Here is a 12,882-nt window from a genome sequence, read left to right as displayed (position 1 = left end):
TAACTATTACCCATTTCAACTCAATTCATTTGATTCACTAAACCAATTAACTCATTAACCCATTTTATTCATGAACTCATTAGGATAAATTTTGTTAACTCATTAGTGTTCATGAGTTGGATTGAGTTGAGTTGATCCATGAAACTTGACCCATTTTGACACCTCTAAGGCCATTATTAACGGCAGAACACCTTTGGTGTTCTTAAGCAAAAAAAATAATAAAAATAAGCAAAATTGGACTGAGATCAATTTTTTTGATCTTAAATAAGAACAGATTTAACCCCAGTTCTTCGTCTACGTGGCATTACGGGATTGGTTGGGAATTTTTTGCAATCGGGATAATTTTCATTTCTCTTCTTCTTCCAAAACTCAACTAGGTTTTCTTCGAGAAAGAGAGAAAACGGCGAAATTGATCTTTGCATAGCTTTTCCGACAAATCAGAGAAGAAGACTAATTCGCGACTTCGAGCATGAGGCCAAACATTGTTGCCGAGGTGGTTCCCGTGTTTAATTTTCGTTCTGCCTGCTTGTTCTCCTTGATCTTAATTAGAAATTTATGCTGTCACTAATTATTACTCTTCACTATTGAATTTTGGAAGGGGGAATGGAATCAGAGAAACTCCTCAATCCAAGGCTTCTTTCGATTAATAGCAGTACCACCACCAACAACACCACTGGTCACAAAGCGATGTCCGTTGAGTTGCCGCAGAAACCGCCGCCGCCGCCGTATTTGCTTGACCGGTTCAAGGCTCTGCTTAATCAGCGTGAGGATGAGTTCGGTGGTGGTGAGGAGGTTTTGCCTCCGTTTATGGATGAGATTGTTCAGCTTTATGAGGTTGTTATGGGAGAGCTTACTTTCAATTCCAAGCCTATTATTACTGATCTCACTATTATCGCTGGTGAACAACGAGAAGACGGTGAAGGAATCGCTAATGCCATTTGCACTCGAATCCTTGAGGTTTGTTTTTTCTGCCATTGATGCTTCACTGTAGGTTTTTTGATTGTGGAATTAGAGAAGAGTGTTTAGTCTGTGGTTTAGTGAATAGGGGCTACTTCTAAATTACTTTGTTGGTTTATATGCAGGTTCCAGTTTAGCAAAAGTTGCCTTCTCTGTATCTATTAGACAACATCGTTATTTCTCATCTCGTCTACCAGAGGTGAGCAGGCTACAAGGAGATGTTTGCTTAATTGAATTTGTATATGGATGAAGCATGGTCATAAAGATGTTTTGGTTCTTTGTCTGCTGCTTTAGGTCTTCTGTCTAGCATACAAGCAAGCACATCCGAGTTTACATCCTTCAATGCGTCATTTGTTTGGGACTTGGTCAAGTGTTTTTCCACCGCCTGTACTACGCAAGATTGAGGTGTAATTGCAACTTTCTTCTGCAACAAACCTAATGGCCCTGCAGCAGATGGTTTTCCCAAGAGGTTCAGTGATGGAGCTATTCCTTCTAATCAAGCCCTTAAATATGGAATGGGTCGACCTACTGGCAGAGATCGTAGCAGAGCTGGTGAATATTTGCGATCATCTAACCCAGCATTAAGAAGTGTAAGGGCAAGACCTAGAGTAGGAAACACAAGTGATTTTCCGTTAGATGATCGGATTTATGTATGAGATAAAATCAGATTCTTGAAGCTTTATGTATGAAATATATTTTTTGTTTCATAAAAATTTCCTAATATATTTATTCTAAGAACACCATAATTAGTTCCCCCATTTTTTTTACCTATGATCTTAACAACAGATCTTAGATTATTTTCACTATATATTTAATCTAAGAACACAAAAAAAAGTTCTCCCATTAAGGATGCTCTAATGATGATACATCATTGATTAATATATTATGTAATATATTTTTTATTCAAAATATTTTTTGAGCCAACAATTTTAGTAATTAAAAAACTATGCAGAAGTGAAAGTAAAATAGTTGGATTAATGTGTTCGTATAGACATTTTCTAGGTGGTGATAAAAAATATATTTGTAACATAGAGTATATTTAGGTGTAAAAATATACACTTTTAATTGTAACATACATAAAAGATTTGTAAATAGATATAAATCAGTGTATTATAACAAAAAATAAAATTTATAAATAACATACAAAAATTTTAATATATTTTTGTTAAATTTAATTTAATTTAATTTATAAAAATTGAAATCCGCACATCGGGCGGATCCTCATCTAGTAATTTATAAACTTTAGACCCACACATCGGATGGATCTTCATCTAATATTTGTATAAACATAAAATAAATAAATAAACACATACAAAAATTGACTAGACCGTATATCCTACCATCTATATAATTTGTTGTGTAACCTAGACTCCATGTTTGTTGCATTGCTTGACTAAGTTTCGTAGTTCGGTTTCAGACTTGAATAGCAATTTATTCCTTTACTTCGACCCGCATGCGGGAACATGCCTTCACAATCTCTGATAATCCATCCTGCTTGGGTTTCATTTGTTGATGGCAAATACTTACTCCCATAGACCATAGTTAGGAGAGAAAATAGTTAAATTCTAATAAATTTCTTAAAAGAAAAGTTAATTATCAAGCATAAATAATTGTGACTTATAGTTAACGGCAGTGTAAAAATATTAAGCTTCTACAGTTCTACTACAATATGTCGATTAAATTATAGAGTTGTACTATATATATTATGCTTTTTTTCCTAAAAATATCATTAAAATATATTTTTTAAAAATATTTTAAAACTATAGTATTATAAAAAAATATAATAAAGAAGATCATGCATAACACGTGACAGTTGGTTTCAGTAAAAAAAAAAAAAAAGCAAAAAGGAGTCAAAAAGGTAGAAAGAGTCAGCCAGTCACACTCACTTGATATCTTCCCTTTTCAGTTTCATCCTCATTGGCTAATTTTGGATCCGTTTCTTCTTTATTCACCTTCTCCGATGTTATCGCCGGCGAAATGTGAATCAGAAGAAGCTCGAGATCAATTGGATCTCCATTCTTCTCCTAGATCCGAACCAGAGTGCCTCGCTCTCGTCCTCTGGGTACCCAGTTCCGAAGAAGGAGCTGCTCAGTCGTCTAGTAGAGAAGAAGCCACGAAGCTCGGAGAGATGAGTTTGAGGAGATCCAATTGTGACTCGCCTAAAGAGAATGGAGGAGGAGAAGGTGGGGTTTCGCAGCGGAAGTCTTCCCGTGGTAAGCCGCAGCGGCTGCTTATGCTGACGAACGGTCAGGTTCGGAGGTCGCCGAGATTTACGGCGACGAGTGGAAATTTCAACAATGTATGCTCGATTCCGGTGATCGGAAATAGTAATCGTGCTCGCGAGAAGGTTAGTCGCCAAATTTTGTTAGTTCTTGTTTATAGTCATGCAATTGCAATGCAGCTTAGTTAGAGACTGATACGAAAGAAGAACTAAAATTATCCTTTTTTTTTTTTTTTGATGGATTGATGCAGAAGGAAAGCTCAGATTCTCAAGGATTGACATTCAAGTAAGTGATAGCTTCAGGGCATTTGTTAAGATCCTTGTTATATAATTATGAATTAGTTGAATTGGTTATCTTCAGATCATCAGATGAACATCAGTAAGCTCTAAATCAACTTTGCTTGGGAAGTCATCCTTGAAATGATGATTTTAGTTCTCAAATATTGTTTTTTTTTGTTGTTGTGTGAAATTGATGCAGAGACATAGCTGGAATTGGCAAGAGCCTGGAGTTGGAAATCATTTCCGAGAGTCAATATAAGAACAACGTTGCTGAAGGTAGATCAAGATTGCGAGATCCAGCCAAGAGGAAAGTTGGCAGTGATGCATCATCTTCATGCATCAAGAGTTCTTACCAGAGTCTCGGCTGCAACAAACGAATGAGGAGATCTCCAAGATTCATGAAGGGAAAGGAGAAAGTGGGAGAAGAAATTCTAGGCAAGTCTAGGGAAAAAGGGAAGTCTCTGGCATCTGGGAGCTCATTTAAAAGATGTTCAAGGCTATCTGGAGTTGTAGAAAATGGCCACGCAGAAATGGTGAACACAATAAAAAGTTGTGGCCCCGCATTATGTGCTGCGGAACAGGTGAGAGGAACTGAGAAGCTGGTGCAAATTAGTGAGATTGATAACTGTTGTGAGGCTATAAAGAAATGTGAAGGTGATGGCGTTGTTTCATCCAAGCAAGAGGTATTAGTTTCTCTTTCGGGTTGCAGCAAGACAAATGTAAATGGTTGTAGGGACAGAACGTTAGGAGAACCCAGATCTTCTGACCTAAATGCGGATGATATTCACACTAGGTCTTTAAAAATTAGCGAAAATGGTACTAGTAATGGATTAACTATGACGACCGGTTTAGTGGAGCAAGAAGCAGTGGCATCTTTACTTCAGGGCAAAACTAGTGCTTGTGGTGCTGCTGATAAGGGAATAACTAGGGAGATGCATGTAAATTCTACTATGATCTATCTCTCTGACAGCAATGAACAGTCTTCTGTTGAATATTTGTATATGAGAAGTTCAAATGGAGATATTTTGACACAAGTCAAAAGTAGATCTACCCTCTCCTCTGGGGGAAATGAGGAAATCATTTCATTGGATCAGAATAATCCAACAAAATCAACCAAGAGAAAGAGTAAACGGGTAATCGGGACTGCTGTCCAAGAGCAGGACAAACGCAGTATCTGTTTTTTCATTGGAGAGCCAATTTCTTGCGAGGAAGCTCAAGAAAGATGGCGCTGGAGATATGATCTCAAGGTAGTTGATTATATGCTTTGCACTTGACTGCTTTAGCTTAAAAATTGTTTCCAGAAGTTGCAAAGTTAAATTTGAGCAATAGAGATTGCATAGTCTAATGGTGTGTACATGACAAATCTGTGTCTTTTTCAGTCCTATAAGATAGTATATGTTTGTAATCCAACATAACAAGGACCTCATATCTTTCTTTTCACTCTCTAAATATCCGTTTCATTTCTGATTATAAATTTCATTAATTTTCAGGAACGCAAATCTAAGAATACAGGCCAACAATCAAAGTAAGTACTGGATGTTTTATCAACTCACTGTTTTTTTCTATAATATTCTCTTCCTTCATATATCTTCGTTCTATTACTATACATTCATTATCCTGAGCGATTCTTTTGAAGAAATGACGAAAACAAGATTGTTGCAAATGTGGAATGCCATTATTCGCAAGCAAAAGTCGACGGGCACACCTTTAGCCTTGGAGACTTTGCCTGTATAAAGGTAAAACGTGCTTAATATGAATATGGTATTCTTTACCTCAGTACCGTGGGGTGCTTTTCAGTTTCACTATTTCATTGGATCAAACTACTTTTTCATTCAAGAGCCTTGAATTTTCTAGAATGTTATGCCTTTGTGAAAATAAATTACATAGCTAATTACATGTCAATCTCCAATATGGTACAGGGTGAAGAAGAAGAGAACCATATTGGCAAGATAGTAGAGTTTTTTAAGACAACAGATGGAGAAAGCTACTTTCGAGTTCAGTGGTTTTACAGAGCAACAGATACAGTGTGTATACAAGTTTTTCTCTCTTGGTTGTTTAAATCTTTGCGTTGCAACAACTAGTTTCTCATTTGTCTAATGTTTGTAGGTAATGAAACAGCAGGCTACTAGTCATGACAAAAGGCGTCTCTTCTATTCTACCGTAATGAATGACAATCCAGTAGATTGTCTTGTTTCTAGAGTTACTGTTTTACAAGTTTCACCTAGGGTATGCTAAGTCAAGCTCATTCTCTCTCTCTCTCTCTCTCTCTCTCTCTCTCTCTCTTTTGTTTTTCTTTTTCGCTTACAATTTTAACAGATTTGATTAGTTTGTTACAATCTGCATTTGAATTTTTTTGTTTAATGACTTTGCAGGCAGGATTGAAGCCCAATTCTATAAAATCTGACTACTATTTTGATATGGAGTATTGCGTGGAGTATTCAACATTTCGAACCTTGAGAAATCGTAAGTGCTTGTGTATTATGTACATATCAGCTTATGAGTTGTCGATTGGAAACGGTTATAGCTATTTCTCTTTATTTCTTTATGCAAAACACATGCCACAGTTTTTTACCAGTACTACACTGTCTATATAAGATCCTAGGCACAGAAGCTTGAACATTCCTTTTTTTTTTTTTTTGGTCTCAGCTAAGTCGTCCGAAAACAAGCATGAGTGTCGCGCCGATGTGGTACCTACAAAATCCACTGAATCTATTTTGAATAAGAATTCTTTTAGCGGAAAGCTTCCTGTGCTTGATCTTTACAGCGGTTGTGGTGGAATGTCAACTGGGTTAAGTCTTGGAGCCAAAATATCTGGTGTCGGTGTCGTGACGGTACTTGCTTTAAGTAATTAATCTTTATCTCTTTAACTTAGGCTGGAAAGCTATTTTTGCACTCAGTTTCGTATAATATCTGGATTCCTTTCTTATTTTTTTGCTCTTCCAGAAATGGGCTGTTGACCAGAATATGGCTGCCTGTGAGAGCTTGAAATTGAACCATCCAAATACAAAGGTCAGAATACTTTCGGAGACAATTGCTAGATCATTTTGGAGACTTATACCAAATCTAAGGATGCAGTCGTTGTTTGCAGGTTAGAAATGATGCTGCTGGAGACTTCCTCCTACTTTTGAAGGAGTGGGATAGATTATGCAAGCGCTATGTGTTAAATAATAATGATCAGAGAACTGATACATTAAGATCCGTAAATTCAACACAAAAAACCAGTGAAAGTAGCTCATCTACTGACGATGATTCGGACTCTGACGAGTACGAAGTGGAAAAGCTGGTTGATATATGCTATGGTGATCCTAACAAGACAGGAAAAATTGGCCTGAGGTTTAAGGTATGCCCTATGTTGCACTTATGTTGTTGATCAAACCTTACTTCTTAGGGGTTTAGGAATGTTCTTTGCTAGCTTATGACGTTTTAGGTTTGTGAAGATGAATTATACCCATGACTCTTCATTAGGTGCACTGGAAAGGATACAGCAGCAACGAAGATACATGGGAACTAGCTGAGGAATTGAGGTATACTTTAAAACAATGTCAAAAAGGGTTCGTTGTCTGGATCTAATTAATATTGTTTGAAATTTTAGCAATTGTCAAGATGCCATTCGGGAGTTTGTAACTAGTGGATTTAAGTCCAAGATATTGCCACTTCCTGTAAGAACTTGCTTCTGAATTGAATTTCTGATCTTTGAAAGTTGTATGATTGTACCATCAACATCTATTTGCACTGAAAAATCAGAAATCTTGTAAATGATTGTAAACAGGGTGGTGTTGGTGTGATATGTGGGGGCCCTCCATGCCAAGGAATTAGTGGCTATAACCGCTACAGGAATGTTGATTCTCCGTTGAATGATGAAAGGAATCAGCAAATTATAGTTTTCATGGACATAGTGGAGTATCTGAAACCCTCATATGTGTTGATGGAAAACGTTGTTGATATTCTGCGTTTGGACCAAGGTTCTCTTGGGCGATACGCTTTGAGCCGTCTTGTGAACATGAGATACCAAGCAAGGTTGGGTATCATGGCAGCTGGTTGCTATGGTCTTTCCCAATTTCGATCCAGAGTTTTCATGTGGGGAGCTGTTCCTGACAAGGTGAATTTATAGGCCTGTTAACTTCCTCAAGCTGACTATTTCATACTTACATTATTTGGTATTTGATTTCAGAACCTACCTCCGTTTCCGCTTCCAACCCATGATGTTATTGTCAGATATGGGTTTCCACTGGAGTTCGAGGTAATAAAAATTGATAATTGGTACTTACTTCATACTCCTTTCCTTAAGCCTGTCGTTCTTACAACTTAACCCATCTTGGTCTGGTCTTCATGTTTCAGCGGAATGTAGTTGCTTATGATGAAGGCCAACCCAGAATACTTGAAAAAGCTCTTGTCCTAAAAGATGCGATATCAGATCTTCCTCATGTATGTTTCATATCCACTAGATCCATCTGCAATTCAGGGCTATATATATATATATATATTAAAATTCTTTTCTTTTCACATCTCTAGGTGTCAAATGACGAAGACCGGGAAAAAATGCCTTATGAAAGTCTCCCACAAACAGATTTTCAGAGATACATCAGATCAACCAAAAATGGTAAGTTGGACCATCTGTAGTTACACAACATTGTTCTGATAGGCCATGACCACTCACTTGCATATTACATTACTACTCACGCGTTTTGCATTGTCAGATTTGACAGGCTCTCCAACTGATAATTGTAACAAAAGGACAATGCTACTGCATGATCACAGGCCGTTCCATGTAAATGAAGATGATTATGCCCGAGTTTGCCAAATCCCAAAGAGGAAGGTACGCGTTTCTACCTTACTACTAAACAATCCCAATCCTCGAGCGGAAAGATTCTCATGTAGAGAGAAGTGTCTGCAGGGAGCTAATTTCAGGGATCTTCCAGGGTTAATTGTCAGAAACAATACAGTGTGTCGTGATCCATCAATGGAACCGGTTATTCTGCCATCAGGAAAGTCTTTGGTAATGAGTCCTCTAGTATGAACTGAGCTGTACCCATATTACATGAGTTATCAATGAAACTACACATTACTAGTATTCTCAAGCAAATTCAACAGTTATCAAAATTCCAAAATTTAATATGTGTACTGAATCAGCTCAGTTGTGGCCCTCTTTAGGTACCAGAATACGTCTTTACTTTTCAGCAAGGGAAATCTAAAAGGTATACTCTTAGACTCTTTTATCTGAAACTATTTGTTGAAACTTTCAAGTTTTTAAGTCTCTGGATTGCTAAATTCGCAGGCCGTTTGCCCGACTTTGGTGGGACGAAACAGTTCCAACCGTTCTGACAGTCCCAAGCTGCCATAATCAGGTACACTCAAAGCCATTCCATGTTTTTAACCTGAATCCATCTTTTAAATTCTTAAAACATTCTCTAAGAAAGTTTGCTATTTGCAGGCGTTATTGCATCCCGAGCAAGATCGAATGCTAACCATAAGAGAATCAGCACGGCTTCAAGGTTTCCCTGATTACTTCCAGTTCTGTGGAACCATGAAACAAAGGTACTTCGTGTTCTTTCAGAAAAAAACCGAGGACAATAGTTTCAGATTACTAAGCAAATGCATTAATCCACTGCTTTTCAATACTTACGCAGGTATTGTCAGATTGGAAATGCAGTGGCGGTCTCGGTTTCTCGTGCTTTAGGTTATTCGCTTGGTATGGCTTTCCGTGATCTAGCCGGCGACGAGCATCTGATAAAACTTCCCCAAAACTTTTCTCATTCAACTTACCCTCAGCTTCAAGAAACCATTCCTCGTTAAAAGGATATTGTACAAGTTTAGGCTTTTTTACATACAAAATAATCAATTCTGTTCTTCATTTTTTCTTATGTTAGGGACTGCGATCGAGATTTTGGTTTGATTCAAATTTTTCGAATATTAAATTTAAATTTATAATAATATTCTACAAAAGTTAATTTAATATAGTTTCAGTTAATTTAGTTTGGTCTTGGATAAGAATTTTTTTGATTTGGTTCGCGTAGGATCGAATGAAATCGATTTGTCCGGTTTAATATTCCACCTTAACTGATGTTTTGGGTCCGGGTTCCCGCACATACGTGCATTGGGTTTGGATAAACCTAATAATACCTTTTCTTCACCGTTGCGGTCATCCATATAAATTAATCTACGGTAAAATCTCTATAAATTAATAATGTTGGGACTACAGAAATATATTAATTTATAGAGGTTTTATTTTATACAGATATAGTGATATTATTAATTTATACAGATATTATCCATATTTGGTAATTTTTTTAAAAAAGTTTTTAAAACTAAGGTTTAATTATTATAAATAATATTTTTATATAATCAATTACAAGGAAAATAACAATTCTCATGTTTTGAAGAGAAAACTAAAAGTTTTTGATATAGTAGAATGATTAGAAATGAGGTCTACCAAAAATTAATGTTCATATATATACATATATTTTAATATTTTTTTATAATTATTAATTTATACTATTATTGGGACCATATATATACAAAGAATTTTCAAAAAAAATATTATTTTATTATATTATCAAATTATGTCTAAAATTACATTGGTCCCAAGTTGGGACCGAAGAAATTTATTAATTTACAGAGAGTATTAATTTACCGAGTATTAATTTATAGAGGTTTGACTGTATATAGTAATAACAATCCGAATAACAGCAGTTGGGACTTTTTGTCGCATCTTTTCGCAAAAAAAATTGGTGTAACTAATTTTTTTTAATAAAGTTGCATCTATTTATTGTAAAATTGTATTTTTCACTATATTTTATTCGTATTTTTTCATCATTACTTTTTGTTTTAATAGTTATGTCTGTTCAATATTCATGTCTTTTGAACTCTATATATATTTGTGTCTTCTTCAATAATTAACAAATATATTCTATTTATGTTAAATCAAAATAATTTGATTATTAATATATTAATCAATGTTATTCTATAATCTAACTAAAGATTTTAAAAATAATTTTATAGCAATATAGAAATTTAAATACAATTTTAAATATATAATTTAGAATTACGTCTATTTATCTTAACTCTTTGTAAAATACATGTCTTGAATATTTTACATTTAGAAATTTTGTATTTTTACTATAATTTTTCTTGATCCATTTTCAATAAGGATTAAATCTATTTTATATTTATAATTATTTTATCAGAAATTTAGATTTTCTCTCTACAATATTCGTTCGATATTGTCACACTTAAATTATCTTTCTTATAGTTTTTATTAGTAATATAAATATGAATAACTGTTCTGATGGTTGCAGCTCTTTATCATAATTCTTCATAAAATATCTTATATTTATAGTATATTAAATAATAGGGAATTTCACAAGAAATGCCATTTTTAAAACAAAAGTTATGAGAAATGCCACTTTGTATTTTTCTTTTCTAAACTGCCACTTTAAATTATATGCCACATATAAAAAAACATAAATACCTTTAAATTAAAGAAACAAGAGAGATGAGACATTTGGGCGACTGTTTTGTGCGGCTCCCAATGGAACATTAATGACACGTTTCTCTTTCATTATTTTGTGTTTGGGTAGACAATATTTAGGACATTATAACAATGAGTAATTATTGTCCATCCATATCATGGTAGACAATGTTATTATGAGTCGCATTGTGAACAATTATTTTGTGTGTATCCAATTATTGTAATACAAGAGAACCTTGGACAATAATTTTATTCAAATTTGGACAGTAATGGTAACTGTTGACATTGTTGTCTATCAAAATATGGTAGACAATTTATCCAATTATTGTAAGACAAACAAGTCTTTTCTGCACAAACTTTTTCATTGCTCATATTATTGATTGACCAAAATAGAATACATTTAGAGGAACAAAAGAGTAGGGTTTACATAATAAAATTTTGAAGGTAGATAGACAAAAACGCAAGGAGGGACAACAAACAAACATGTCCACCGTAGGTCAGTGCATTTATTGTCAGCAGACCTGAAATGTGTACAAAAATTGTCAAACCAAACATATATAGTCCTCTTAAGAGAACGAAGGACATAATAGTGGTGGACAAAAACCTTGCATGTTGAAATTGGTCCACTGGAATTTCAGACCTGCTAGATAATTTTTTTGTTAATTAGCAATTGACACAAAGGGTCAAACCAAACATATATGCTCCACTAATTAAAAAAACGAAAACATAATAGTGATGGACATAAACTTTGGCTGTTGAATCTGGTCCACTAGAACTGCAGACCTGCACTGAGTACAATTTTTTTTATTAGCAATAGACAGAAATGTTCAGACCAAACCGATATTGTCCACTAAAGAGAACAAATAACATAATAGGGGTGGACAAAAAACGTTGGTCGTTGGATCTGGTCCACCGGATTTGCAGACCTGTAGTGTTGACATTTTCTGGTAGGCAATGGACACAAAGGGTCAAACCAAACAGATTTGTTCTACTTAAGAGAACAAATGACATAATAGTGGTGGACAAAAACCTTGGATGTTGGATCTGGTCCACCGGAACTGCAAACCTGCAGTGAGTACAATTTTATTTGTTAGCAGTGGACACAAAGGGTCAGACCAAACATATATGGTTCATAAACAGAACGAATGACATAATAGTGGTAGAGAAAAACCTGGGTTGTTAGATCTGGTCCACCGTTTTTGCATATAAAAAATTTCTCCATTATATTTGGGCGGCGGACTGAAGCATATGGAGTTTGGCATAGAGAGATTCAATTTATGCCGGCAACAAACTGAAAGAGTCTGAGATTGAATAAGATGAAGAGTTGAGAGAACCTGAGATAGAAAAAACAGAAAGTCGAAAGTTAGACTGAGGTGAGAGAAATTTGTGTTTTGGAGAAATAATTAAATTTATGTTTCAAAAGAAAAATGGTATAAAAGTTTTTTGATGATAGAGTTGTGGCAGACGAGACAGTGAGTAAGAGAAAATGGCATTAGGCAAAATGTTTGGTACTGTTCATGACAGTATTGAAAAATTTCTCTAAATAATATTTTTTGGCAAGATTGCCTCAATTCAGTATGACTATTCATTCTCTAATTTTTTTATTTAGAGTTATGTCTCTTTGCCATAAGACAAGCACCAACAGTGCAAATGGGCAAGGTTGCTCAAAAATAAATATATCATATTTTAATCATACAACAATATTTTAATTTTTTTATTAAAATTAGACCACTGACAAAGAGGCACATGTATAGACAATTAAAGAAGAGATTTTGTTACTAATGCCCTTTCTTTGATACCCTTTTTAATAATACCCCCTTTGATGATCATTTTTAATTATACCCTTCCATTATTTTTTAAAGACATTTTTGCCCTTGTTTTATAATTATACCGACAATCTTATTATACCTTCGCCGTCGACCTTCTTCATCTTCGTCTTCGTCTCTTCTTCTCCGGA

The 12,882-nt window shown here is 35.0% G+C and overlaps 2 protein-coding genes across 8 annotated transcripts; both read left to right on the top strand.

Annotated features, from left to right (window-relative positions):
* Positions 1-359: 359 nt before the first annotated feature.
* On the top strand, positions 360-1,678 carry LOC104731670 (polyadenylation and cleavage factor homolog 4-like). The gene is made up of 4 exons (XM_010451121.3): positions 360-493; positions 599-957; positions 1,083-1,156; positions 1,252-1,678. Exons 2-3 carry the CDS (start codon positions 604-606, stop codon positions 1,092-1,094), a joined length of 366 nt encoding a protein of 121 aa, XP_010449423.2. The 5' UTR covers positions 360-493; positions 599-603; the 3' UTR covers positions 1,095-1,156; positions 1,252-1,678.
* A 1,068-nt stretch (positions 1,679-2,746) lies between these two features.
* LOC104731669 (DNA (cytosine-5)-methyltransferase CMT2) lies at positions 2,747-9,410 on the top strand. Of its 7 annotated transcripts, none has more exons than XM_087478648.1 (24): positions 2,835-3,304; positions 3,430-3,464; positions 3,657-4,704; positions 4,948-4,982; positions 5,094-5,193; positions 5,377-5,481; positions 5,564-5,683; positions 5,830-5,920; positions 6,104-6,144; positions 6,222-6,288; positions 6,401-6,466; positions 6,546-6,797; positions 6,923-6,981; positions 7,050-7,116; positions 7,227-7,556; positions 7,629-7,697; positions 7,796-7,882; positions 7,970-8,057; positions 8,155-8,273; positions 8,352-8,453; positions 8,609-8,652; positions 8,733-8,802; positions 8,889-8,992; positions 9,085-9,410. In XM_087478648.1, the coding sequence occupies exons 9-24, from the start codon at positions 6,125-6,127 to the stop codon at positions 9,248-9,250; spliced, it is 1,710 nt and encodes a 569-aa protein (XP_087334774.1). In that variant the 5' UTR covers positions 2,835-3,304; positions 3,430-3,464; positions 3,657-4,704; positions 4,948-4,982; positions 5,094-5,193; positions 5,377-5,481; positions 5,564-5,683; positions 5,830-5,920; positions 6,104-6,124; the 3' UTR covers positions 9,251-9,410. The 7 variants fall into 7 exon arrangements, 4 of the variants coding, with proteins under 4 accessions (XP_010449422.2, XP_087334774.1, XP_087334775.1 ...); XM_087478649.1 differs by having other exon boundaries at positions 2,842-3,304; positions 6,222-6,301; XM_010451120.3 differs by having other exon boundaries at positions 2,747-3,304; positions 6,104-6,288.
* The last annotated feature ends 3,472 nt before the right edge of the window (positions 9,411-12,882 follow it).

This window comes from Camelina sativa, chromosome 12, assembly GCF_030686135.1.
Source record: "Camelina sativa cultivar CO46 ecotype springtype chromosome 12, ASM3068613v1".
NCBI lineage: Eukaryota > Viridiplantae > Streptophyta > Magnoliopsida > Brassicales > Brassicaceae > Camelina > Camelina sativa.
The sequence above is the reverse complement of the archived record's forward strand: the minus strand, read 5'-3'. Positions and strand labels throughout refer to the sequence as shown.

What these genes read in the sequence shown, in the direction of transcription:
- LOC104731670 (XM_010451121.3), top strand. Translation starts at nt 604, where the DNA reads ATGGAATCAGAGAAACTCCTCAATCCAAGGCTTCTTTCGATTAATAGC.
- LOC104731669 (XM_010451120.3), top strand. Translation starts at nt 2,918, where the DNA reads ATGTTATCGCCGGCGAAATGTGAATCAGAAGAAGCTCGAGATCAATTG. An exon ending in ATTTCGAACCTTGAGAAATC is followed by an intron (nt 5,921 to 6,103) that starts GTAAGTGCTTGT and finishes TTTTGGTCTCAG; the next exon opens with CTAAGTCGTCCGAAAACAAG. An exon ending in CATCAGATCAACCAAAAATG is followed by an intron (nt 8,058 to 8,154) that starts GTAAGTTGGACC and finishes TTGCATTGTCAG; the next exon opens with ATTTGACAGGCTCTCCAACT.